At 35.4% G+C, this 26,562-nt stretch overlaps 3 protein-coding genes across 6 annotated transcripts; 2 read left to right on the top strand and 1 right to left on the bottom strand.

Annotated features, from left to right (window-relative positions):
* Positions 1-6,725: 6,725 nt before the first annotated feature.
* On the top strand, positions 6,726-24,349 carry LOC108366562 (uncharacterized). Its single transcript, XM_017620999.1, has 3 exons — positions 6,726-6,866; positions 22,568-22,717; positions 22,808-24,349. The coding sequence occupies exons 2-3, from the start codon at positions 22,587-22,589 to the stop codon at positions 23,949-23,951; spliced, it is 1,275 nt and encodes a 424-aa protein (XP_017476488.1). The 5' UTR covers positions 6,726-6,866; positions 22,568-22,586; the 3' UTR covers positions 23,952-24,349.
* LOC108366561 (uncharacterized) lies at positions 8,703-14,390 on the bottom strand. Of its 4 annotated transcripts, none has more exons than XM_017620998.1 (7): positions 14,321-14,390; positions 11,126-11,412; positions 10,781-11,052; positions 10,046-10,520; positions 9,755-9,968; positions 9,009-9,234; positions 8,703-8,931 (listed from the first exon to the last, which is right to left on the bottom strand). In XM_017620998.1, the coding sequence occupies exons 2-6, from the start codon at positions 11,225-11,227 to the stop codon at positions 9,035-9,037; spliced, it is 1,263 nt and encodes a 420-aa protein (XP_017476487.1). In that variant the 5' UTR covers positions 11,228-11,412; positions 14,321-14,390; the 3' UTR covers positions 8,703-8,931; positions 9,009-9,034. The 4 variants fall into 4 exon arrangements, with proteins under 4 accessions (XP_017476487.1, XP_017476486.1, XP_017476484.1 ...); XM_017620997.1 differs by having other exon boundaries at positions 8,703-8,914; XM_017620995.1 differs by having other exon boundaries at positions 8,703-9,234.
* A 1,058-nt stretch (positions 24,350-25,407) lies between the features above and the next one.
* Positions 25,408-26,198, top strand: LOC108366563 (uncharacterized). Its single transcript, XM_017621000.1, has 2 exons — positions 25,408-25,549; positions 25,630-26,198. The coding sequence occupies exons 1-2, from the start codon at positions 25,408-25,410 to the stop codon at positions 26,196-26,198; spliced, it is 711 nt and encodes a 236-aa protein (XP_017476489.1).
* Positions 26,199-26,562: the final 364 nt, after the last annotated feature.

Genomic DNA, 26,562 nt, shown 5'->3' with positions numbered 1-26,562 from the left:
AAAATTCTTTTGTAAAATTTTGTATTACTTTTGAAAGTTGAGTGCATCTTTAACCGTTAATTTTTTCATGATTTAATGATCGGATCTAAACCAAATTACGAGACGACCCTTAAGGTACCATTTTTCCGGTAAAAAAAAATAATTATTGGAATCGGTTCACGCGGTGCAAAGTTATGCGGTGGAATAAATAAAAGAAGTAAAAATACTCCGAAGAATTGATAACCTCCCCTTTTTTGAAGCCGGTTAAAAATGTCTTCTTTGTAAATTTTATGTAAAGTTCTTTGTAAATTTTATGTAAATAAAATGCAATTGATGATACTTTAAAAAGTTTATTTATTTATTTCGTACTGTAAATAAAACTTTCACAAATGTATTTTAAAGACCGAATTTTCAGTATTTGCTGATGATATATATGTATGTAGAAGTATAAACCCTGCCCCCCAAAAATATATTCCTGCGTGCGCCCCTGGCACTTAGTATTTATTATTTGAAAAAATATATTTTTACTTTCAAAATGTTTGTAATTTTAAACATTTCATGCGTATATTTTAAACAACTCATGTTCAAAATCAAATCTTGAACATCTTGTGCGTATACTTGAANTGTAGACTTACTGAAAAATGATAAATGAACGTGAGATACTACATTTAATATCCCTTAATTCGATATATCGTCCTGTTTATAACAATTAACTCGTTCCATAGATATTACAAGCCAAAGTTTCATTTCCAAAATTCATACACTTTGATTCAATTGCGCGGGCTAAATATAAGTTTTAAATTAATTTTAATTAATAACAATTGGCTTGGACCTAAGAAATCATAATATTACTATTAAAATACGGTCAAATGCTTTTTATTTTCCTCCATACAAAATTCCGTAGGACCCAGGTTCGATCCGCGATTCGAGCGAATGCCAATAATTCAAATATTTTTATAATTTTTTTATTTTATTTGATTTACAGAATTTGTTTAATTATATTTCATAGTATTTATTTTATAACACCGTGCGACAAAAACCAAAGCAATCAAAATGTATTTATTGGAAAACGAAAAAATATGAATTGCGAAGTCGAGGAACCTCTATATTTTTCCGGTTTTGACCCCAAGTCGGTTAAACAGACCGGAAGTGCATTATATTGAGCAGAAATCTTTTCCAGAAAAACATTTCCGAAAAAAGTTATGTATTTTTGTCTTCAGAATCCGAATCTGTGGTAAAAACATAGATATCTTTTTAAAACAAATGTACGTCGTTAAAATCGGTAATACCACCTCAAAATCCAAGAGCATTCGCGACTTGGCTATTCATATTTTTTTGTATTCCAATAAAAACATGTTCGTCTGTTTTAGAAGTCTAGGAGGAGTTGATGTTCGAAGGTCATTTGGGGCACTTCCGAGAAAAAAGTTTCAAACTAAAGTTACGTATTTTTATCCTCAGAATCCAAATCAGTAGTAAAAACATGTGTCTAATTTAAAAAAACAAAAAAAAAACATACTTACGGTCAGTTTAACCCACTTTCGGTCGAAGCGACTTCGGTAATACCACCAGAGTCGTAGGCCATATTTTTTCCAACATTTCCCGCCATTTTAGACGGGGTGGACGAGTGGTCTAGAACGCCCTGTATATATACATACATGTATGTACTTATGTATGTAGTGAAACTGAATTTCTAGTTGTTTCTCTCTGACGTCTCGTCACTTTCGATGCAGCAGAGTATTTCTTTACTTTGTTTTGAAATTTAAGTGGCCGATCAGTAGACTCAAATCAATAAACTATGTAAATGCATTTCAATTCACTCGAGCGAGGAGCCATTTTCCGACACATGTTTCTCAGCCCGATCTTAAGTTGATAAATATTGTTTGAGCGTAATTTAAGCATATGTTAAGTTACAAATTATAAACAATGCGAAAAATCAAATTGAGAAATAAGATTTTCTTAGACGTTTGAAAATTTGTTTGCAATGTTTATTGGGTATGCACAACAAAATGCAAAGCTCCCAGTGGCGCTTCAATGTACCGCCCTATTCGTGATCCAAAATGCAACATGATAATTTTTCAAATCATTCGGAATGTCAGCGTTAAATACATAAGTAAGTATAATGTGTTTTGTTTTATTAGATTAGTCGCTTTCATTTCTATATCTATGATTGCAATACTTTAGTGAAGTGTAATTATCTGTCATAAAAGACGTAAAATCTGGTTTGTGTTTAACTACTATCATAAACTTATAAAAATGCAATCATGTACTTACATAGTACTACCATATTATTTGTCGTTTGATGCAAATTCCTAAACTTTAAGGTCTAAAAATGCGCGGTTTGCATGTTTTGTCTAAGCTTTAAATTCATAAAAAAGGCTACTAATATTAGTAACTAATGAGTTGATGAAGGTCGTTGGCTCTGCCTTTAGGGCTTAGTCGCAATGCGAATTCATTCTTATACATACATACATACATACATGTGTTGTATTATAAGCTAGCATTCACATCTCGTTTGTGAGGCTAAAGCACGAAAGGGCCAGTCTGTTAGTATACATACATACATACATACATATGAGCTGGGAAAATTCGAACTACTGCATGAAATTTGTAGTTCCGTACTACATAGTTCTTAATCGCCAAAAAGTCACCAGTACGATTGTAAATAGATCCACGCCAGTCCAAAAGCAGCGAAATGTGGTGTTTTTATAAGATTGTTTTATTTTACATTTTAAAACTACATTTCGCAAGGTTAGATAGAAAAGCTGCTAGTTCCACTCTTTCTAAATTTCTAAACAAATTATATTTGGATCCCAGATGCAAGAACAATTAAAAATTCATTGTTTTCTAAAAGTTCGAACTTTATATTTTATTTGTACGCGTTTCCCTACAGGGTACCTACTCACATATGTAAGCAAGTAGGTAATAGACATAATTTGTTTATAATTGAGTTCAGGGCCGCACGTGGCAGCTTCCTTGTCGGAAGTGATCAAAGCCCGATATTAAAATATTCAAGTCTGCCGTTATCCGTATTTTCCTTTCAGGATTTCTTATTACTACAAGGAATGGAAGTAAGGTTGAAAGAACGGGAGCTGTTTAGGAATCGATAATCTCTTCTACTTTTTACTTATAGCGCTTTCTTTCTACAAAAAATGTTGCCTTCTCATTGCCGTTTTCTTAGTATTTGTGTGTAGAGGGCACTGAAAAGGCAACATTTTTCAATAGAAATGCCTATCCATTGGATGGGCATATCGATGCAAATATACAAAACCCAATTATCCAATTCCAACTGCGGGCATTTAGTAAATGGAAACTCTAGCAGTTTATTCAGAGTACTCTCAGACCACTGACTTCGAATATATGTACATATGTATCTACATTAGACCACATAAAAAAAAATCCTGCAATGTGACCGGCATAAGACTTAAATTTTTGCATTTGGTAAATATAGTAATCATCCTCTATGAATCTTCCCTCTCTAGGACAATTCTAAGAGGCCCTGCTACGATCCTTTAGTTTTCCCATAGGAATTTTGCGTAAGAAAATGAGTTCTTTCCTTTTGAACCTCTGGGTAGCAACCAAACCCCCGTTTGGGAGCGAACTAAAGTGAGAAGGTTTAAAACTTCGCGTGCGCTGAGTTTGGGTCCCGCCACTTCAAAACCCCGCCCAATGAAAAACTCCAACAAGCCTCGGATGAGACCCCCTTTTTTTGATGACGACCACGGCAAACGTATAAAGTACTATGATTTGAGGATATGCATCTGGAATACGGACCCTTAATGAGGAAGGTGCCTCTGCTCGGCTAGTGGATGTCCTCGGGAAGACAAAGGCTGACATCACCGCCATCCAAGAAATGGGATGGACGGGGCAAGGAAAAGTAAGTGTGAGGCCTTGCATTGTCTACTACAGTTGCCACGTAAAGGAGCGCAAATTCGGTGTTGGATTCGTGGTATGAGAGAGATTCCGTCGCCGAGTACTGGCTTTCATCCAATACCACAATCCGCATCAAAGCTAGATTCTTCAGCATCTCGCTCATCTGCGCCCATGCTCGACGGAAGAGAAGGATGAGGCGTTCAATGATCTCTTCTATGAGCGGTTGGAACGTACATATGAGCGCTGCCCCCGACACGATGTCAAAATCGTGCTTGGCGATTTTAATGCCAAGGTGGGCAAGGAAGGGATCTTTGGCGCCACTGTCGGAAAATTCAGCCTCCACGACGAAACGTCCGATAACGGACTGAGGCTGATTGACTTCGCCGGGTTCCAGCATAAGAACATCCACCAAGCTACATGGCTGTCTCCAGATCGCAAAACGAGAAACCAAATCGATCATGTTGTGATAGACGGAAGGCATGCTCCAAGCGTTTTAGACGTACGTCCACTCCGAGAGCCATACATCGACTCGGACCACTATCTTATTGTAGCCAAGATATGCACCCGCCTCTGTGCAGCAAAAAATAAGCGCCCAACACACAACACGACCAATTTCACAACAGACGACCAATTTATTCACCACTAGACTCACACACCTGCTCTCTGAAAGCACTCTCCAACAATCTGACATACGCGAGCAGTGGAACCATATTTCCCGATCATTAAGTACCGCCGCCGAAGATGTAGTTGGATTTCAGCGAGCCCGAAAGAACAACTGGTACGATGAGGAATGTCAAAAAGCAGCAGAGAAAAAAGGCTCCGCCTATAGGGCCACNCGAGAAACCAAATCGATCATGTTGTGATAGACGGAAGGCATGCTCCAAGCGTTTTAGACGTACGTCCACTCCGAGAGCCATACATCGACTCGGACCACTATCTTATTGTAGCCAAGATATGCACCCGCCTCTGTGCAGCAAAAAATAAGCGCCCAACACACAACACGACCAATTTCACAACAGACGACCAATTTATTCACCACTAGACTCACACACCTGCTCTCTGAAAGCACTCTCCAACAATCTGACATACGCGAGCAGTGGAACCATATTTCCCGATCATTAAGTACCGCCGCCGAAGATGTAGTTGGATTTCAGCGAGCCCGAAAGAACAACTGGTACGATGAGGAATGTCAAAAAGCAGCAGAGAAAAAAGGCTCCGCCTATAGGACCACGAACGAATAGCGATTACGCGGCTGAAAAACAACAAAGCTGCTGGAGCTGACGGCCTGCCAGCCAAGCTATCCAAGTACGGCGGCGAGGAGTTGATGAGATGCATGCATCAGCTCGAATGCAGAATATGGTCAGATGAACANTTACGCGGCTGAAAAACAACAAAGCTGCTGGAGCTGACGGCATGCCAGCCAAGCTATCCAAGTACGGCGGCGAGGAGTTGATGAGATGCATGCATCAGCTCGAATGCAGAATATGGTCAGATGAACGCATGTCCGACGAATGGAATTTAAGTGTGCTCTGCGCAATCCACAAGAAATGCAACCCCTGTCGTCGAATGAATGACGGTTTATGACAGTTGTTATGATATGGAACGATATTGGGACGAAGGTTTGGTATAATGTGTGACGAGGAGAGCGTAAGCATTTTCATGGATTGCTCTAAATTGATAACGAGAGTGTGTGCCGGGAAGTGAATGTCAGGCGGGCGGTAAGGTTACCTGATCAGCGCAGCATATTTCTAGCAGAGGTTTTTGGTATGAGGATAGCAGCAGTGCTAGCCTGCGACGTAACGATAATCAACTCAAAAGTAAACTTAAACGTAGACAGTCAGGTAGCAATTAAGGCAGTTAACTCATATGGTATTTCATCTAAAAACATCCTTCGCAGCCGGGACCTACCGGTCTATGTGTGGCTCAGCGCCAGCCATATCAACCTAACATTTGGTATGTAAGAAGTTGAACAATTAAAATGCAGCAAAATAAAAANACCGGTCTATGTGTGGCTCAGCGCCAGCCATATCAACCTAACATTTGGTAGGCAAGAAGTTGAACAATTNAACTCATATGGTATTTCATCTAAAAACATCCTTCGCAGCCGGGACCTACCGGTCTATGTGTGGCTCAGCGCCAGCCATATCAACCTAACATTTGGTATGTAAGAAGTTGAACAATTAAAATGCAGCAAAATAAAAAAAAATACTTGCCATTGCCGATTTCATTTCATCTATTTGGAACAAAAATCCATGCATTAGACGTCGTTGCAATAAAATGAGATTAAAAAAAACATGTCAAAACCATCAGATAAATGAGATGATTGCTGTCAAATTTTCTAGCAGCACCGCTCGCCAATTTTTATTCACCCCATAGCTGTCAAAAATGTACAATCCAGGGGTTGAACCTGCGTTATTGTGAAGTAAAAAAAAATACATTAACAACGCATTTATTTCGGTGTGAATTTGTAAAAATACTTTTCACTTCACGACAACACAGAACCAGAATTGACCTACAGAGTACTTTGCTATCAATTGGCTTAGGCCCTTACAGTTAACAACAGTTTGTTGTATCAGACTAACCAGTGGATCTGCTGTCATCAGTTTACACTACCAACCACGGCTTCTGCCTTTAACACATGTAAATGAGAAATTGATTGGCCTGTTTATTTGTGCAAACAACAATTCTCGTGGTATCAACTTTTATACTTACATCTTTCTACCAGTTGTTTTATTTTTCTTCTGCAGCTCGACAACTATGCGCATGCGCATCTNAATTGATTGGCCTGTTTATTTGTGCAAACAACAATTCTCGTGGTATCAACATTTATACATCTTTCTACCAGTTGTTTTATTTTTCTTCTGCGGCTCGACAACTATGCGCATGCGCATCAGCGCGATTATATAAAGAACTGTCTCATCGCGAATGTGAAGTCACTTTAATTTCGCGGCTTGGAGTGCGCAGTGCGTTAGTGTTTAATAAATTAGCTGTTGGAACTTAAATTTTTATATTCGAAGGTGAATTTCATAACCAGGGAAATTAGTGCATTAAATAAATAAAGCGGCGTGAAAATTTTAATAAACATTGAAGGTTTTTACTAATTAAAGTGTAAATATGTATTTATAAAGAGAACAAAATGAAAACTCTATAGAATTACATATAGGATTACACATCTAGTATACAGAGAAAATAAAAATACATAGAATATTCAAAAGAAATGGGAAATAAAAGCAAATCATATATAACAAAAAAGGAACATCAATCAGTTTAAACATTCTACGCTTTGGTGCATGAGCGCACCGTCTCATTGCAATAAATACTTATAACTATGCATGTATATATACATATATTTTTACTGCATACTATGTATATGAATATGTTTTGGTTATTTTATTATAAATGGAAGTCNATAAAAATACATAGAATATTCAAAAGAAATGGGAAATAAAAGCAAATCATTATAACAAAAAAGGAACATCAATCAGTTTAAACATTTTATGCTTTGGTGCATTGCAATAAATACTTATAACTATGCATGTATATATACGTATATTTTTACTGCATACTATGTATATGAATATGTTTTGGTTTGGTAAATGGAAGTTTTTTTCGTTAAGATATGTATGTTTATTTTCTTAATCGTTAATATACAAATTTTTGATGAGCTCACAATGAACGTCAGGTATCTATCTTTGCAAATTACAGTAAAGAACAGTGTGGATATTTACACGACTATTCTGGCAACAAAAGTCTTTCGTAAGGCAATTGTCTATTCCGGCAACTATCTTGAAAGCACTTTACTGTTTTTCGAAAGACTAATTGACTGTGAACGAGGAAGTATTAGTGTTATGCTGTTCACCTTTTAAGAATAAGTTTTTTTTTTTATTAAATTAAATTTAGAACGTATACATATATTTTTCTTTTTAAAGCAAGAAAATCTAATAAATAAAAGAAAGTTAAATAAAAAGTAATGAGCATATGTTAAAAGCAAATAAAGCAAAAATAAATGGCAACATTTTTAAAAATACATTCGCTTACCAAATTTCAGTCGAATATCACGAAAACTGAGGGACTAAATTGCGTTCAAACAGACAGACAGATGAACTTGGCTAAATCGACTCAGCTCGAAGTTCTTATCATTTGGCAAACATTTATTTGGGTCTATATCTGGTATTTATAATAGCAGTTAATAAGCATGAAAGGTATTCAAAAATGGTGGAAAGATTATAAATAAAAACTAATAGAGATATTCCAACGCACAATTAGCTAGGCGAAAGTTACTTCATTCCACTTTAATATAAAATTAGTTGCTTTAGAATATTCTGTTCCATTTCGCAGGTTGTTGCATTTTTCAATTTGCAGCTCCATTATTCGTACATTCGCGACCGCATGTTTATTGCTAACATATTGAAAGATCATGCACCAGAGATATATGTGTGTACCTAGCAAAATGCTATCGAAACATAAAAAAACAATAAATAAAAATGTATGTTTTCCTTGTTTTTTGAACTTTAAAAGTGTACAGACGTGCGGTTTGCGACCGTTGGAAATGCCTATATATAAATAAAATAAAATTTTCTGCTGGTAAAAGATTCTATGCGTTTGTTTAATGAGCAGATGTTTTTTCAGTATTTCATTTAAAATAAAAAGTTTAACGATATACATATATCGATTTATCGAATTTTTTCTCTGAAATATCGAGTACGGCCAGTATCGACACTTTTGCAGCTCTATGACTAAGGTTGATTTTTTATTTTCGCTCGCTATTACATTTCTCACAGCCATTAAGCTTAACATCTCTCACATAAATCGTTCTATCGGAGACNGTTTAATGAGCAGATGTTTTTTCAGTATTTCATTTAAAATAAAAAGTTTACCGATATACATATATCGATGTATCGAGTTTTTTCTCTTAAATATCGAGTACGGCCAGTATCGACACTTTTGCAGCTCTATGACTAAGGTTGATTTTTTATTTTCGCTCGCTATTACATTTCTCACAGTCATTTAGCTTAACATCTCTCACATAAATCGTTCTATCGGAGATATATGTATATACATATCACTAAACGTAAAAAGGAACTGCTTAATGATAGTAAAAGTTACAATTTGTTTGATGTGGACCAGATATTTTCGGTCTCTGCCTTTGAAATACATACATAGCTAATAAAACGCCTTCAATGATTTAGTCCAAATAGCCTTCGCATAGATGTATCGGCAACAATTTTCGCAGTTCAGTTATCAGCTTGGGATTTCGGTAAAAAAGGCTGGTTGCTCCATTATGTTCATTGAAAACTTTAGAACTGTCCTTGTCTTTCAACTCCTCTGGACTTAAAATCAACACAGAGTAGAGTATAGGCAGTAGTAAAGTGATAATAAAAACCGCTGTAATAGAAAATTAAAAAAGCAGTGGCGTAATCAAATTTATATTGCTAAATTAATCGTCATTATCATTAACTTCAATTTGATATTTTCAAGCAAAAGCAGCACAAAGCTTTTAAAATTAATATAGGCATTGTTTTCAGGACTGAGTTGCCAATAAACCTTTTTTGTTTAAAAAGAGGCGTTTTTAGTTGTGAGTTATGTTACGTGCATCTGAAACCAACTAACGGTATATTAAAAAAAAACGCCTTTCCAAAAAGATGCATCTTAGGACATTTTGTAGTGATGCCGATGATGTGCTAGACCCCTATATATCCTTTTCTATGTATGTGTGTATTTATATACATATCGAGCCCTAACCGCCAAAAAAATGTAAGCGAAACTTTATTCAAAATTTGATTTTTGATGCAGAAATGTTCAATGATGCATTTCTTATTAAAAAAAAATTTTGGGGGTTAGGGCTCAATATATAGGTCAATATAAAGATTGTTGCATTTACATATATGTACATATATTTACTCACTGAAGTGTCTATATCGCAAAGCACTTATTTTTAAATCACAATATTTCAGCAATTCGCCCTTGTAATCGATTAATTTCAACGTCTCATTGAATTGTTCAAAATACGATCGCAAATAAACGTCGTAGTTGTCTCGCATCGCTGAACTACACATCGCATATTTGGAGTAAATTAAGTCGACAATGGGTGGCGCATAGACGCTAAGGTGAAAGTCCAACTAAAAATGTGAAGCAGTATACCTAATTATTAGTACAATGAATGGTTCAGGTTTAATTTTTAATTCGGAATATTTACCAACATAAAATCCTGCATTTGGGATTTTTCATCGAATCTAAACATTAGGTTCTTCAAATGAAAGTCCCCATGATTGATCACAAGAACTTCATTTTTTATTCCGTTTTTATAGACATTAAACAACTTGTGGCATCGGCGTAAAATATCTTTTTCCATTACTTGAAATTTCGGCAGATATTCACTGAACTCGTCATGCGTCGTTAGCAAGTCGATAAAGTTACGCAAAGCGGTCTTGAATAATTCATACTCTAAAATAAACTCCGAACTGAACAATCCTTCCTGATGTTGTGTAACTACTTCGTGATCCTCACTTTGACCAATCGCATAACTCACTGCGTGCACTTTGGCCAATTTACGATATATGGCCTTCATTTCATCGTCTGTGGGGAAACGGTTGCGCATCACTGTATACCCATTTTCGCTAAGATCCTCTAAAATAATTATTTGACGTGGTTCTAAGGTGCTGTACAACATTCTAAAGTGAAAATAAACGAAATGGATTTAAATTAAGAAATTCCTAATGTGAATTGTGGTGTACTACATTGTACCGGTTCGGTATTCATGCAATTAAAAAGAGAAAATTGAACGAACTTAGGGCTGACTGCAGTTCTCAAGAAAAATCAAAAGAAATAGTTTTAATATTTCCGTTGCTCGAAGATAGCTTGGTTACAAACTTTTTTTCACAGCTGAGTCTAAGTAAGTAAGTACATTCATGTATGTGTGTTTATTCCTTACTTTGGTGCCAGCACAATTGAATCGCCGTGTTCCGCCAAAACCTCGGCAATTCTCGGTAGTGTATTCTTATACATATTGATTTCCGTTTGAAACATTCGCGACTGTTCCAACATTTCACATTTTTCGCCGCCATCTGTCAGTGTTTTCACAATCAGTGATATTGTCGAAGAGGGCGCCTGCGATGTCGTTTTATATTCAATCTTGGCACGAAACATTATACTGGCAAAATGATCTCCCTTCATGCTAGCTGGACTAATATCCAATTTAATTATCTGTCAATTATAGTTAAATTTGTTTGGTAAAATCTGAACAGACACTCAACGTACATTTAGGTGTACCAAATACCTTGATTCCATCCCCTGTTTCCAAATTTCTCAAAACTTCGCCAAAGAATTCCTCGTTCATCCATGCTGGCGCCACTAGCTCGTCCACGTTATATACACTCATACCTTGGCTAGTTCAAAATCACAACTGGATATATATTTTATATTTATAACAAGAGTAGCAGAGTAGTAATTTTTGATTTCATATATGTATCTATGTATGTAAATACATGTGATCGATAAGATATCAGATAATGACATTTAATGTACATGCAGGAAATGGTGCTGAGCCGAGCGGAGCGAAGATTGCTGTAATTAATGAGAGTTTCCATAAATACTACGTCAAGCTTTTACAGCGAAATAAGCGATCAACTAGGGGAACTTTATTTTATAATTTATCACATTTGATACTACTTATTTTAAGTAGGTAAGTACAAAAAAAAATTGGTTACGCCGGTTCTGCTCTAATGGCCTTATGTTATCTAAACCAGGGGTTCTTCAACTTTTAAGCTGATTGAACGCTTACTAAACACCTATCATTTTATGGAACACCACATCAAATTACTTAAAATCAAAGGCGTTAAAATTCAAATATGAATAAAAACTTTTACTAGAAATAGTATACATACTTTAAATTTTAATGTTGTGAATGAAATTGTTTCACTGTTATTAATTATTGTATAAAATAGTTCGAAATAATGTCTGAAAGCTGTATGCGCATTTCTGGGGTGGCATCCAATTTCGATCTGAATTTGTTTTTTGTATAAGTGTAAGCTGTTGACAGAGTACGTTGTGACAGAAGGAAGCAAAGTTAAGATGGCCTTTTTAGCCACTCGAAAACTAATACATGGAATCAAATCCAGTTTTCACCGATTTATTGCGGACTTAAAATAAAGAAAAATAAAATTTAGAGAGTTGCCAACTGTTCGAACATTTCAGTTGAGGCCATAAACTAAATATTGTAGTATGCGTATCAATTTAAAGAGGCTTAGGAAAGTTTACTGTCGTTTTAAAAATTGCGTTCAGTTAAATTGGTATGGTAAATATTAAATTAGTACTCGTTCGAAGAAAGTGCGCAATATATAGCTCGAACCTATATGCTTATAAAACAAATTTCGAAGAGAAAGCCGATACTTGACTTACTTTCTAAAACATAAAGAATGCTTCGCAAATCGAAAATTTGTTTGAAAAGCTCACTTCAAAAAGCTCCTTAAATGTATGTATGTATTTTATTTTTCATGAATGAGGTCATAAGGCACGGTGCACATTAGAGCGATACGATAGTTGTTGAGTACATGTAAATTGGTAGGAAACGATGCGAACTGTACACACTTGCATGACAGCGATACTGCTGCGACATAATTTTGCATGCTTAGCGGTCGTGCGACATACATAGTATCGCATGCGTATCGGCCGTGCGACACGGTTTTCTATCACACCGCACATGGTATCGCGTGCCGCATCGCAAATCGAATCGGCCTAGTGTGCACTGCGCGCATGTCGATGTCGCTTTCATATCGCATCGCATATCGTATTGCTCTAATGTGCACCGTGCCTTAGAATGCAACTCCATAACAAGCTCTTCGGGCGTTCCATACTTTTCAGGCTTTCAGCAATAGCTGAATTGTGTAGCTAGCTGAAAGCCTGAAAAGCTTGTTGTGGAGTTGTACACTAAGAATTTCGGGAGGGAGCAACAACATAAAAATACTTTTAAAGCACAGGGAATGCTAGTTAGTTAATTTTTTGCGTAAGAAAAGTTCGTTCCTAAGTCTTTCGTTGACTTAAAATGCATAATTAACTTTCAGTTCTTTTGTGATTAATTTTGATATTCAAACATTTTAAACTAATGAACGCTATGTGAAAAATTTTGTTCTCGTTTCCATTCTACGCCAATGGTTCAGAAAAGATTTGTTTCCATTTAGTTTTCTGTCAGAAAATTCCTAAGGCTTTAGTTCCCAAATTGTTCTTCGAGAGAAGGTTTCTTATAATTTTGTTCCCGTTTAGTTCTTTTTCAAAAAGCTCCGAATACTTTTGTTCCCATTTTGGTCTCTTTGGAAATATTCCATAGGGTTTTGTTCTTATATAATTCCCATTGAGAACGTTCCTGACAGTTTTCTTCTAATTTTGGTTTTGGTTTTGAAATGTCCTTGAGAACAAAACTACGAGAACGGCATTTAGTTTCGATCACACCTTTTTTTCTCGGTCCCTGTTTTAAATTCAAAAGCACAAATATTTATGTAAATTAAAAAAATATCCATCAAGAAGTAAGGCTATGAAATTAAAAGAACATATCCCATTAGATAAAATTAAACTAAAAAAATTGACTCTCTGCCCGAAGTTTTGAACCACGGATGCCTAGTATTTCACCCCAGTCTCTAATTTGTCGGCCATTGTGACTATTGTATTAGTACTTAATTTTTTCTTTAATTGACGATGCCTACGCAGACTGCCCCACCAACTGGAGTGACGCTACTATTATTTCTACTGGTTGGTGGTGATAGGCAGGCAGCCTGACAATGACTTGGTAGTAGCATTCTAGTTGGAAACTAGGAGCTTTCACAACAGGGCAAATATTGCTTACTTAGGTACTTATGTTAACTTGTTAGTAAGGCTATAGTTACGGTGACCATATTAATAAGCGGTTTATAAAGGACATTTTTTTCAAAAGTGATATCGGAATTTACCTGTCAGTTATATTATTTAATTAAAGAACCTTTCTTCTTGAAAGGCGCTGTATGGTTACAGGTTAAACCGATTCTGAAAAATCAAACAAAATCCTTATCAATGACTTCGCCATCCTTTGCTGCCAAAACGCATGCCGCATTGCAAGTTTTTAGGGAAGGAGCGCTTGTTATAATTGCTACTATATACATATGTATTTCCCCCATACATATCCCCAGTATTAGCAATCATACGCGATTTTTAGCCTGTACAAAGATTACCGATTAAATAAGAATCCTTAAGTGGGATGCGAAAAACACTGGTAAAGATTTTCATTCGATTCTATAAGGCACATTTTTATTTTTGAAAAACAGTTTAAGATATAAAGAACAAAGGGCGTCCTTTATTAAAAAAAATAAAATAAAGGGCAGGGGTTAATATAAAGGACAGTCCTTTAAAATAAAGAACGGTTGGTCACCGTAGCTATAGTTAACGCTTTATAATTGCAGATGTTTTAAGTTGCATAAAACAGTTTTCACTTTTTCTTTACACTTACACCAGTTAATGCTTACACGTGGGCAAGTCTTAATGCATATGTACACATACCACGCATTCATAACTCTGCAATAGATACTCAACAACGAAGGCGTTGCATGCAAGCAAATTATTGTCAACTTGTGTATGTATACGCGTATTAGGGATGTTAGTATTCAAGTGAATTTTTCAATAAATTATAAAACGTTTAAGAAATATGTATGCTGGATTTTTTCTGTGTTCGTATGGAATAGTAGCTTATGTCAGGAAGCTGGCTTGAGTATAATGCGGCATTCCCTTTATTCTTTAAACAACAAGGAATTTTCTGATGAGACTCAATAAGAATATTGGCTTGTTAGTATCGGAACTATTTCTTGCTCGTTTATTTGCCAAAGTTCTTCGACAGCTCGGCGCCAGTGAGTCATTAGCAATCGTATGCTGCAAATGCCGCATTATACTAAAGCCAACCTTTCGACATTAGCTACTATTCTATATGAACACAGATATGTACGGTTATGTGCAAAATTTTAAATGATATGATGCTTTTTGGAACTAATTTCCGTCAGAAATTGTTAAGCTTTTAAGAAGATGGCGCTTCACGCGCGTGCATAAAAACTCACTGTAAGCTTTATGACAATCATAAACTTCAAAATTCGACTGATATTTTTTTAGACTGAAAATAACCGCTAATTTCTGCTTCCCATTTTCTAGGCATTTATAAAGACCTAAGTTAAGGAACGAAAAGTTCCTGAAAAATACCAAAAAGGTCTCGAAAAAATCCCGAAAATCCCTAAAAGTACCGAACTATTGCGGGAAATTAAACACAAAGTATTCTCAAAAGCCCCTAAAAAATCCAGAAAAGTTCTGAAACGATTTCGTAAGATGAAACACTCAGAATTTGGAATCCAAAATTAACGCATATTTTCTGCTCAAAAAATATCACGCAAATTTCGAATTTTATTTGTTTCGGGTATCTTCGAAAAAGTAGTACGTACATTTGTTTAAAACTTCTAGTTATAGTTTCGATCCTGTGGGTATCCTGCAAGAAATAGGAACACTTAAGAAACTATCAATTACATTCAGGTGGTACGGCCAGATTCCAAATTAATACATTTTCCATGCATGTCACTGGTATATTTAACACTGCGTTGTCCTTGGCTGTGGCTAATTGCCCCCTCTGCATAAGCTTGCACTATTTCAGAACGAGTGCCGGCAGCAAATAGAAAAAATGGACTCCAACAAAGCATAATAAGAACTTGCAGCTTCGATAGACGGCAGGCAACGTTGATCCGGATTAACTGCGCAGTTAATTCTATCAAAATTGCGAGCGACAAGGGCGATGGTTCCAATCCCCCGACCAGGTTCATTTTATTTTTTAAATTAATCGAAATATTAGTTAATTATTTTTAATGTTGCTGCTAGCTAGTTGCTGCGGATGTTTTAATAAAATTAGACTCTAAAAATTCTAACTTAACTAAAATATAATAGATAATTTAAAATAAAATAAAACAAAACAAAATAAAATAAAGTAAAATTAAATATGTAAATCAAATATAATAAAAAAATGGAAATAAAAGTAAAAAATGCTTGGCAATTTCTCGAACTGGTTTGAGGATTAACTCTAGGAATTTATAAGTATCAACGGCAGTTCATTCCCGATGTAATTCCATATTAACGAGTGGATCCGGATTAAGGCTGCCATCTGTCTATGCTTTTAGATCAGTTCGGACTATTTATTTAACTATATTTAACTATTAAAAATCTGGAATCTGTTCCTTCTTGCAGGCCACCCCTAATGTATGTACTTTTGTATGCATGCATGTGAATATGGGGCGTTCCATACCAAAACGGACGGGGTTCACACTTCATGTATTTGATTTGTTTAAAATTTTTAGGGTTGATGCATAAACTTACATATTAAATAAATATGAAACTTGAGCTTGGTTAATAAATTTTTAAAAAGTTTACAGCATAAAAACAAAAACAAATCGATTTAATAGTTTTCCTAATATCTCGTGAACGGGGCGAGAAAAAAATTTGAAAAAAACACACATACACACATTAAAACTTTCTATGAAAAGAAATATTTAAAAAAATTTTTTTTTTTTTAAGTTTTTCACATACAAAATGTTTGATAAAAAACTTAGTTTTTGAAAATATTCCATCTCAAAAAAAAATTAAAAAAATACTATGGTAGCTCTAAGTATTGCGCAATATTTTAATATAGTATTATGGGGTACACTCTATAATAATTTGAGTTATGAATTTCTTTTTACACCGAAGTTGAGTAAAATGTGTACATTACAAATTTAAATTTTTTTTATATTTTTTTAGTATGCAGTTTTGTAGCCCATTAAATTTTAGTACAATAAAGTGCTAGTTTTAAGCTACTGCAAAATTGCGTTGATTTTTTATGCTGACGGCTTTTTGCAATTTTTTCTTATGGAAGAAAATGCGCAAAAACGTTTTAAAACAAAATTAAAAGAATTAGCGCCAGTTTTGCAATCGCTTTATACTTCTATAAAAATATAAACAAAATTTAAGTTTTTAATGTACTCATTTTACTCAATTTCGGTATAAAAAATTCATAACTCAAATTATTGTAGAGTACACCCAATAATACTATACTTAAATATTGCGCAATACTCAGAGCCAACATTGCGATTTTATTAAATTTTTTTCGGGATGGCATATTTTTAAAAACTAATTTTTTTATCAAAAAATGTGTATGTGAAAAAATGTTCAAGAAAAAAATTTAAAAAATATTTATTTCTTCCCAGCCAGCGAAATCATTGCAAACGAGCTCGTAACTGGATATTTTCTCGGAGAAAAACCGGCTAAAAAGTCGTTTATAATAGCCGTCTACGATTCTTTTTCGAGTACTTTTTCGTTTGAAATTGTCGATCGCCAACGAACAGTCGTAAACGGATCGAAAAAACATTCGTATGCGAATATTATATGTTATAAAATATTGTGGTTCCAGAAAAATTTATAATTTCTTGTGCTGATAAATTACTACAAGTCTCGTTCTTTTACATTTTTGTTTTATAGTTTACGAGCCTTTTTCTAACTTTTCGCCGATCGAGAATCCCTCGTAAAATGTACGTTTTCTTGCTGGCTGGGTTTTCATAGAGAATTTTGATGTGTGTATGTGTAATTTTTTACACATTTTTTCCTCGCCCCGTTCTCGAGATATTTGAAAACTAGTAAATCGATTTCTTTTTGTTTTTGTGCTCTAAAGTTTTTAAAATTGTATTAATCCAGCTCAAATTTCATATTTATTTATTATTTATGTTTATGCATGAACTTAAAAAGTTTTAACCAACACATGAAGCGTGAACCCCGTCCGTTTTGGTATGGAACGCCCCATATATACNATTATTTATGTTTATGCATGAACTTAAAAAGTTTTAACCAACACATGAAGTATGAACCCCGTCCGTTTTGGTATGGAACGCCCCATATATATATATGCACTATCTGCAGAACGCCACTGGCGTATATCGGTTGACAACATGCGTCACATAATGACGGCAATTTCAAGAATTGCTGGCGCTAAAAATAATCAACAAACCGTAAAAACAGGAGTGGATACAAGTAAATATTGCAGACAACGATTATGACCGCATACCTATGTAGGTTTTTGCGAATACTTGGAGAATGCAATAAAATAAAAAATAAAATAAAGAAGCAATAGAGAAAGAAACAAGATGAGTGTGGTGGGGTGTTTGCAATAAACACAAGTTTTGTTCCAATAAACTTAAGAATCACTTGCTCATCAATAATGCACTAAATGGTTATTGGTGGCTATGAGCAAGGTGCTAAATGTTGCACGAGCACGAGACGGCAAGTCTACATATGCCAAATATAAAGTTCAAATTAATCGCCCGACTTCGGTTTATGTATAGTATAGCTTAATGCAGACCGCTAAGTCACGGTCAGGCCATTGATTTTCGAATTGGTTTCGCAGACGCATATATAATACAATATACATAGGTATATGTATGTATCGGCCTAATGGAAATGAGCTCACAGAACCGTAGTTTTGCGGAATATTACCGCATATTCATTCGTCACGTAGCGCTATTGCTTAATCTGCAATGTGTAATCGCAACATTGGAAATGCAACATGTGGATACTTATGCAATTGGTGTGTTACATTGCATCTCTTAAGAATCTTTAGAATACATTTTGCACCTTTTGTTGAGCTTATTTGATTGTGTGGTTCATTCAACTATATTAGACATTCATACATACATATGTATGTATATACATATATGGGTTGAGCGGGATGTTGTTAGTGTATTATCCTGCATGTGGACGATCTTTCAGGTTTACAGCGACGTAGAAAAAGGCTACAGTAGCAAGAAGCGGAAAAACTTTTCCGAGATGGGGTTTGGGGCCCTTTCTTTGGTGCTGGCACCAAACTGTATTAACCAAACAATTAAGCAACCTAAGAACATTTCCAATTTAAAATAGCTAAAAAAAAATATTACAAGCTTCAGTTGGCATGGCAACAGTAGCTTTTCATAATTGGTGCTTTTTATGAAAAGCTTTTGTCAGTCTCAAAACGATCCAGTAGCGTATTTCGACGTCATTGAGCACCCTGTATTGGTTACACTAGAAAATTTAAAGCTGGTATAAATATTACAATTCGACGGCTGAGTGGAAGATCGCTCGGTTAAACTTTTTCAAGAACGCCCTAATTCAAAATTTTGTTGAAGAACGGAAAAAAATTCACAATTAAAATTTTAAATGTTATAAAAAAATTTCACCAAAATTAAAAAAAAAAAATAAAGTTTCTAGAAAAATTTTGGGTATGCAGTTTTATAGATCATTAAATTTCAGTATAACAAAGTGCACTTTGCAAGTGTCAAGAGGTCACGTTGATTTTTAATAATTTTTTTCGCTAAAAGCGTTTGTTATATTATTAAAATTCAACGCGAACTCTTAGCCACTTGCAACTTGTACTTTGTTATAATAAAATTGAATGATGTATAAATCTGCATACTAAAAAGTTTTATAAAAACCAAAAAAATAAAATTTGGGGAACATTTTTCTATACATTTAATTTTTTTTATATTCTTTTTTTATACATATTTTTTTTTGTTTTGGGAGAATTCTACAATTGATTGAATAGATTTTCTTCAAAATTGCACTTTGCACTAAAAATTTAATACATACAAGCGAAAAATTCAAAAATCGGATTCACCTGGCCTCTTGCAAATTTTATTAGGTTTCATTGAAAAAAAAAAAAAAAATAGTCGAATTGAGTGAAAAATTAAGCCTCCAGTGAATTGTGAACACAAAATGCCAATTTTTAACCACTGTGCGTCGTGCCTTCGCCTAAAGTGGAAGGCTGGTTGTAATGCAACGACTGGAAATTTCACTTCTTGTTCCATATCTTAGCCCTTTCTCTGCATTTGTACAATATATTGTATATTTAATTTTTTGTAACATTGGAAGCGTGCTACTAAAAATCTTATTAATATTTTTTTTTTAAAACAACTTAAACTTTATGAAGTTTTGGAATGTCCCGAATAGTTTATGTAAATTTCAAAATCGAAACCGGTCAAAAATATTAAAAAAAAAAATGTACAATATGTTGTACATCTACACTGAAAGGTTGTAAGTGTCTTGTGCAATATATTGTATAAACGTCCGCAGCGGTTGCAGTTGAACAGGCAATTAGGGTGGTTTTTGCCGTGGATTTTGAAGAGCTTGTGCGCTGTTGTTGCAGTAAAGAGTAGGTTTTTGATTTTTTGATCTACTGAAAGCAGAAAAACCGGGGAGGTTTATTAAAACGGGTCATTTGTATTTTATATTGTAATTGTATCTAAAATTTTTCAAAATTTCTTTATAAAATTCTCTTCTCATGGAGAAAATTTAAAATTTTTTAATGCAAATCTTTACTAAAGATACTTAAAAAGATATAAAATATTCATTCCAACATATCTGCAGTAAATCAATTATTTGGTACATACATATTTAAGTTCATTTTCAATCAGTCAAACTTAGTGAAATATTTATTGAGTTTTCTTGAGAGCTTTTACTCCTTTGCGGACTTTTGTACAATATATTGAGGTAGCCCTAATATATTTGAGCTAATAGCTACCTTAAACAACTTTTGAATATTTTTAGTTTTTTTTTTTGGTATTATTAGGCTCTATGAACCCTGTAATTAAGAGGAAACATTTTTATATTCATTAGGGTCGGATTTGACCGGAAAGGCTTCGATTTATATCACCAAAAATTACTACTCAAGATTTTGCATAGTCTCCTCCTAGACGACTATTGCTGCGAAGATGAAAAGCTGTATCATCCTCCTACTCGTAATTTTCACAGCTAATTCAGTATCTACGAAAAGGTGCTCCGAGACGTTCTGCATGTTTACCTGTAGTTGGTGGTAATTTTTGCAATTGTATACTGAAAAAAATTCTAACACTTCTGAGAAAAAAGTTTTAAACTTGAGTTAAAGTTCATTGCACTTTTTTGTGGTCTACAAAGTTTTAAACTTGGATTTATATGGGTAGAGAATGAACTGTATTTTAATTAAAAATAAATAAATAAACATAAGTGACAAACAATATCACTTGGAAATTGCGTGCTATAGATATGACCCATACTGTATATTTATGTATGTATATCGTTACCTTAATATAGAAATAAGTTCCTCACTTGTGATTTTATTCAATACAAAAAATTGATTTTAAGTTCGATTAAGCCTTTACCGAGTAATCTACCGACTTTTGCGCAGAGCTGAATTTCAAAAGAAAATGAGTTAAGCTCTTCTCTATTATTATTATATACCTAACTACAAATTTATTTTTCACAGTGGATCTAAATTCCATTTTTTTTCGCAGAAATAAAATTTTCAAACATTCAATTTTATACGTGAAATTAAATCAACCACAATTGTTGTTTTAGGAGACCTATATTAGCATTAAGCTTTTTTTTTAGAATATTTAAAAATGGAAGTCGAAGATCAAAATGTTCTACCAACGTTTTAGGCATCAACTTTTACTGTACAAAGTCTGCTGCAGATGGAGGGGAAATAGGTTTTACATATACAGACATATAATAATGAATAATAATAGAATTTTTCGCCGAACCACTCTGTAGAAAAAAGTAAAACGTTGGCCCATTTTGTTTTCGAAATGGTACACAGTGTTTCGACTATATGGCGGCAGGCGGAAATAATAGTTAACCTGCACCAATTTCGCTGAAACTTGACATGTGCTTTAATTTTACTTAGGAATTGAAAGTTATGAAATTTGGTGAAGATGGAATAATCGCCACGCCCTCCACTCTCGTGGGCGGAAACATTATATTTCATTCGATTTCGATGAAATTTTGTTTGTACTCTCTCTTTTATTAGAAAGCCCTAAATATAAAATATGGGGAAGAGTGGATCACTATAACGTCTACAACTCGCAAAAAATGTGGGCCCAGTAATTAAATGTAATGGAATTTTGGTTAATTTTTGTTTCTTGTTTTCCACTCCCAGAAAACAAAGGTTTTACTTAAAAGTTACATTGGTGTAAATATTCTCTTTTCTTCCAATGTTTGCTGTGATTTTTCATTGTTCAAAACATTCTTTTCGCGAAATCACGTACAAAGAGGCTGAAAATCGAAAATTAATAGAATCGAAAATTATATGTTGTTTTAAAGTCGCACGAAATGATTCAATTATATATTCGAAAACTGAATAAAATTCTATAAAACATGCGTCTAACTTCAAAATCTGACGAACCGGTACTCACACTTTTTTTTACACATTTACATTTGAAAGTCAATAAAATACCAAATAAATGGTAAATACCTTCACGACACTAAAGGCATTGATTACAGTTGAAAGAGGAACACTTGCTTTAATGAGTTCAGCGCCAAAGGCAACTAAAGTGATTAGCCGGTGTCGCGCCGATTCCAGTATTTTTTTTTTTTTTTTTTGAAGTGTACCGCTCGAGCAGAGGGGGTGTAAATAAATTATCTGAAATTTTGTATGTATGACTTTTACTTTTCCCTCTCTAAACCCAACTGGTTTTTCTTATCAACTGTCACCATGCATTTTTTCCACCTGCCGTCATATAGTCGAAACACTGTGTAGCGCCCCCTAAGTTCCGCAAATAAAGTTTTACATTCCCTGCGATCAACCTCGCAATATTCAAAAAGAATTGAACACCATGCAGTTTTGCCAATTTTCGAAGCAACATTCTCAGCAATATAATTTCTAAGTTTAACTACTTTATTTCATTCCATCTCTTTACAGTACTCGAATTGCCGTCGATATGCTATACCATCTACAAAGAGTCTTGCATGCCCTCAGGCTAGTTCACCTCATGTTTACCGTGCTGGTGCTGTTGCTTGGCTCAACAAATGCCGCTGGCGGTAGTATACCATCAACGCATAAGAACTCATCGCCACAACACACACAGCAACAACAACAGTCACACCTGCCACAACAGCAGCACATACAACAACAAACACACTTGCAACAACAATCACACTTGCAACAACAAAACCACTTGCAACAACAAACACACTTGCAACAACAACAACCGCAGCAGCAGCATCAGCAACAACAACCGACTCCAGAAATTCATCAAAGTATACCTCAAGACAGCACTCGGTCACACATGCGCCCACACGACCAACAGGAACCCATGATTTCGCTATCACATCTACCAACAATAACAAGCAGCAACAGCGATACGTCCAATTCTGAGTATATGATGAAAGCCGTTGGCGTCGATGAAGACATTAGTGATCCATATCAATATTTGAACGATTTGAAGATTGAACCACGTTTGACTGCTGGAAATGGCATGGCTTGGAATCCATATATGACACCGAATAATCATTTTTCGCAAATGCCAACAATGCTAACTAGTTTACCTTACAATCCTTATGGCCCGTTTGGCAATACACTACCTCCATTGATGACTCCGCGGCTTTTGCCATTCTATGGCTATCCTCAACCAATTTTAATACCATTACCAATGTTTTTCGGCCCTACAGATTTACTCTACCCTGGCTATACCGGAACTGGCAATGAGAACGACGAGTCCATACCCCGCACCGCAGGCGACCAAAGAGCGCAATCTTCTCACTTCGACTCCACGCCGATGTCTGGCTTAGCCGGATCAAATCCGCGAAACTCTCAGATCTATTTTATGCGTTTTTCACCAATGCCGTATATGTTCATACCCGGTTTGGGCTTTACTCCCTCTCAGTCACCTGTGCCAGCTATACAACCATACACGCCATTGCCTGCTCTGCCCGCGATCAGCCCGATTTGGAATATACCGCTTAACTTCGTAGCGAATGGCAAACCTACAAGCATATACCAGATCGGTGGCACCCCAAATGATATTCCCGACTCTATGCAGTTCAACAATATGAATCTGTTTGGTATACGTCCCCCCGCACAATTACCATCTCCGTTTGCTCTTGCTGGAGTCAACAGACCGGCAGCCTCGAATGTTGCCAACAGCTATGCGTCACATGGGCCACAAGCTTCGTCAAATTCACTTCAACAGGACTCCAAAATGACTTTGCTGAAACGTCCATTCTTCTTTAATGGACGCCCAGATGAGATCTATACGTTGCCGAATAATTTTAACCCGCTTTACTCGAATTCAGCATATTACTAGTACAAAGATTTTACATATTTCATAAAACTAATAACTCAGAACTGAACTGATCTTATTTAAAGGTATTATATTTAATTTTTGAGAAACCGAAAGACTATGGGTAATTCAATAAACTATTGAATAAATGTGTCTTGTTCGTGTTCCCTTTATTTGTCTATTCTTGATTCTTGTTTGAATATTCTTGAAACTAAGTAGGAAATATTTTATGTATTTACCTAAAATATACAAAGATAAGTATGTATTTATGCAGTTTGGATCAACATCTCTGACGTCTACATCTTTTGATTTGAACGAGCTTTATCTCATTAAGTACAGCTCGATCTGATGAAGAATTCAAAATTTTTACAAAAGCCCTTTTCTTCCAGAAATGAGCCTGTAAGTTTAACACCGTGTGTCAATAGCAGGCCACTATTAAGACAATCTAGGGGAAAATTCATTTTGGCGGAATTCGGAATGTTTATATGTAAATATGTATAATATACATTGTATATGAATAAAGATCGTGCTCGTCACGTCATTACCTTGGAGGTCGGTCTTGCCTATGCATACTGTTCAATAGGAATACACGAAGAACGTAAGGGTCTTCCCTCTAATGACTTCTACCATAGTTGCAGGAACGAAGTAAAGAGTTTACGGAAAAATAAGTGGATGCTTTACAGGTCACACTAGTGATATCACAATGGCCCTTCTGCCTGAAGTGTGACTCTCTAAATTCCCCATACAGAGTGACAGTCAACGTGACTAACCCGTAAAATAAAATAAACTTTACACAATCTTCATTTTCAGTTTCTTTACTATAATAATAAGAGTGTCGAATGCACTTGCCTCGACATGGTAAATGACAAAGGTGAGTTTTAAAACATCTGAGTGGACGATCAACCTACATACATGTTTCGGAAAACTTTCGGCATAAGGTTCCTTATCATTGGAAGACTATTGTCGAATCTTTTTTTCTGTTATATAAGATCATATTTAAACTTTAGCCAACTCCCGTATTGATAGTTTTTTTTTTTTTGTTTTCTGTTGCTTGCATAAAGGTACTATAACAAAAAAAAGTAAAAAAGAAAGTTCGATATCTGCGATGAGCGCCATAGTTCAACCACATACCACGACTTCTGGCAAAGAGTTAACGACCACGATGCCAATTAATTTGTCATTCGTTTGGAATATCAATTCGATTTACTACTTGACATTTCATATAATGCATAAACCGTTAGCGCTGCGTAGCAGGTGTAAAGTCACGCTAAAATTGGTCATAAAATTAAACGCGCTTGGCCGGAGCTATGGAGCGCACGTGAATTGCAGCAAAAGTATTTAGGCGCATACTTAATCGCAGAACGAAGTGGTTTAAACCAAATAGCAAGGACTCGAAAAACTGTAAACATTTCGAAATTTTTGCATGTGAATCTTAAAAGTGATAAGAAATTTCTGCCGCAAATTTGATAAGAACGATACGATGAACTTCAGGCGAAGCTCACTCATTCTACTGCTGATGCTGGTGTTGCTTTACTTTTGCGCAGAGTCGGAAGCCAAAAAGTGGCGTTCACATCACAAGAAGAGAAGTAATTCACCTAAAATTTCGGCCACTTTTCGTACAGGTGAATGAATAAGAATAAATGAAAATATGTATTTCTTTGTTTTCATATGTGTTCATTATGTATGTATTTTTTGTCATTAGTACCGCCAAAACGCAAACCAATGCCAAAGCATCTAACCGCTGCACACAAACGAAATGCGAAAATGAACTACTACCATCCGCTGCCCACCAGTTGGCCTACTCACTTTGCGGATACTTTGCCACCTACATACTACTTAGCCTCGAACTATCCACGTTGGCGCTCTTATCTTACAGCGCCGGCGCGAAGAAGTACACTAAGAAAAATGGATTTGACGCCACCATTTGTGCCCCTTCTTCCGTTTGCTGCACATCCGACGGCAATGCGGCGCGCCGATGAATTCGATATTAACAGCAGCAGCAGCACTTTATCCACTGCACCTTTGGTCGATATGAGCGCTTTCAATGCCGCCATTGCGGATGGTATTCTGGACACTGACTTTTCCCAATCGTCTGCAAATCGAGACTTTCTACAACCGGAGATTTCATTAGGTGGCTGGACGCCAGTGGACTACAAGTCGTTTATGTCAGATGCGGATTTCAGTCTCTTAAAAGATCAGATGGATCTAAGCCATCGACTGGACATGGACGGACCGATGTATAGCAACCCCTTTGAAAGACATTTTGTTTAATGAGGTATTTGTATTTAACTTTAAGTAGAATATGTAAGGGAAGTTTCCTTAGTGAACCCGAAGAAATAAAAAAACAGGTTTGTTATACGAAAATAAAACAAAGAGTTTGTACTAAATGCGTATCGTTTTGGTCCAAGTCCAAAAACAGAACGTCAGTTGCATCTCTTCTGCGCCTCCTCCTCTGCTCAGGATGGAGGCATTTGCATCCATTCGTATGGCATTATCGAGCCAATGGAGCTATATTTGAAAATACTGTCACAACAAAACGAGATTTTTCAGCTGACGTGTTCAAAGTTTTCGACTTGCTCCCAAAATGTAAAGAAAAGATGCATATTGTTTTTTTACGCGGACACTACATGAGATT

This window comes from Rhagoletis zephyria, unplaced genomic scaffold, assembly GCF_001687245.7.
Source record: "Rhagoletis zephyria isolate East Lansing unplaced genomic scaffold, Rhagoletis_zephyria_1.1 Rzeph_scaffold_02318, whole genome shotgun sequence".
In the NCBI taxonomy this organism is placed as follows: Eukaryota; Metazoa; Arthropoda; class Insecta; order Diptera; family Tephritidae; genus Rhagoletis; species Rhagoletis zephyria.
This window is presented reverse-complemented; position numbering and strand designations above follow the sequence as displayed.

Coding starts and splice junctions, on each gene's coding strand:
- LOC108366561 (XM_017620995.1), bottom strand. CDS start 11,227: ATGAGTGTATATAACGTGGACGAGCTAGTGGCGCCAGCATGGATGAAC. Junction 11,053..11,125: donor AAACAGGGGATGGAATCAAG/GTATTTGGTACA, acceptor TATAATTGACAG/ATAATTAAATTGGATATTAG. Junction 10,521..10,780: donor TCAATTGTGCTGGCACCAAA/GTAAGGAATAAA, acceptor TTTTCACTTTAG/AATGTTGTACAGCACCTTAG.
- LOC108366563 (XM_017621000.1), top strand. CDS start 25,408: ATGAACTTCAGGCGAAGCTCACTCATTCTACTGCTGATGCTGGTGTTG. Junction 25,550..25,629: donor TTCGGCCACTTTTCGTACAG/GTGAATGAATAA, acceptor TTTTGTCATTAG/TACCGCCAAAACGCAAACCA.
- LOC108366562 (XM_017620999.1), top strand. CDS start 22,587: ATGCTATACCATCTACAAAGAGTCTTGCATGCCCTCAGGCTAGTTCAC. Junction 22,718..22,807: donor TCAACGCATAAGAACTCATC/GCCACAACACAC, acceptor ACAATCACACTT/GCAACAACAAAACCACTTGC.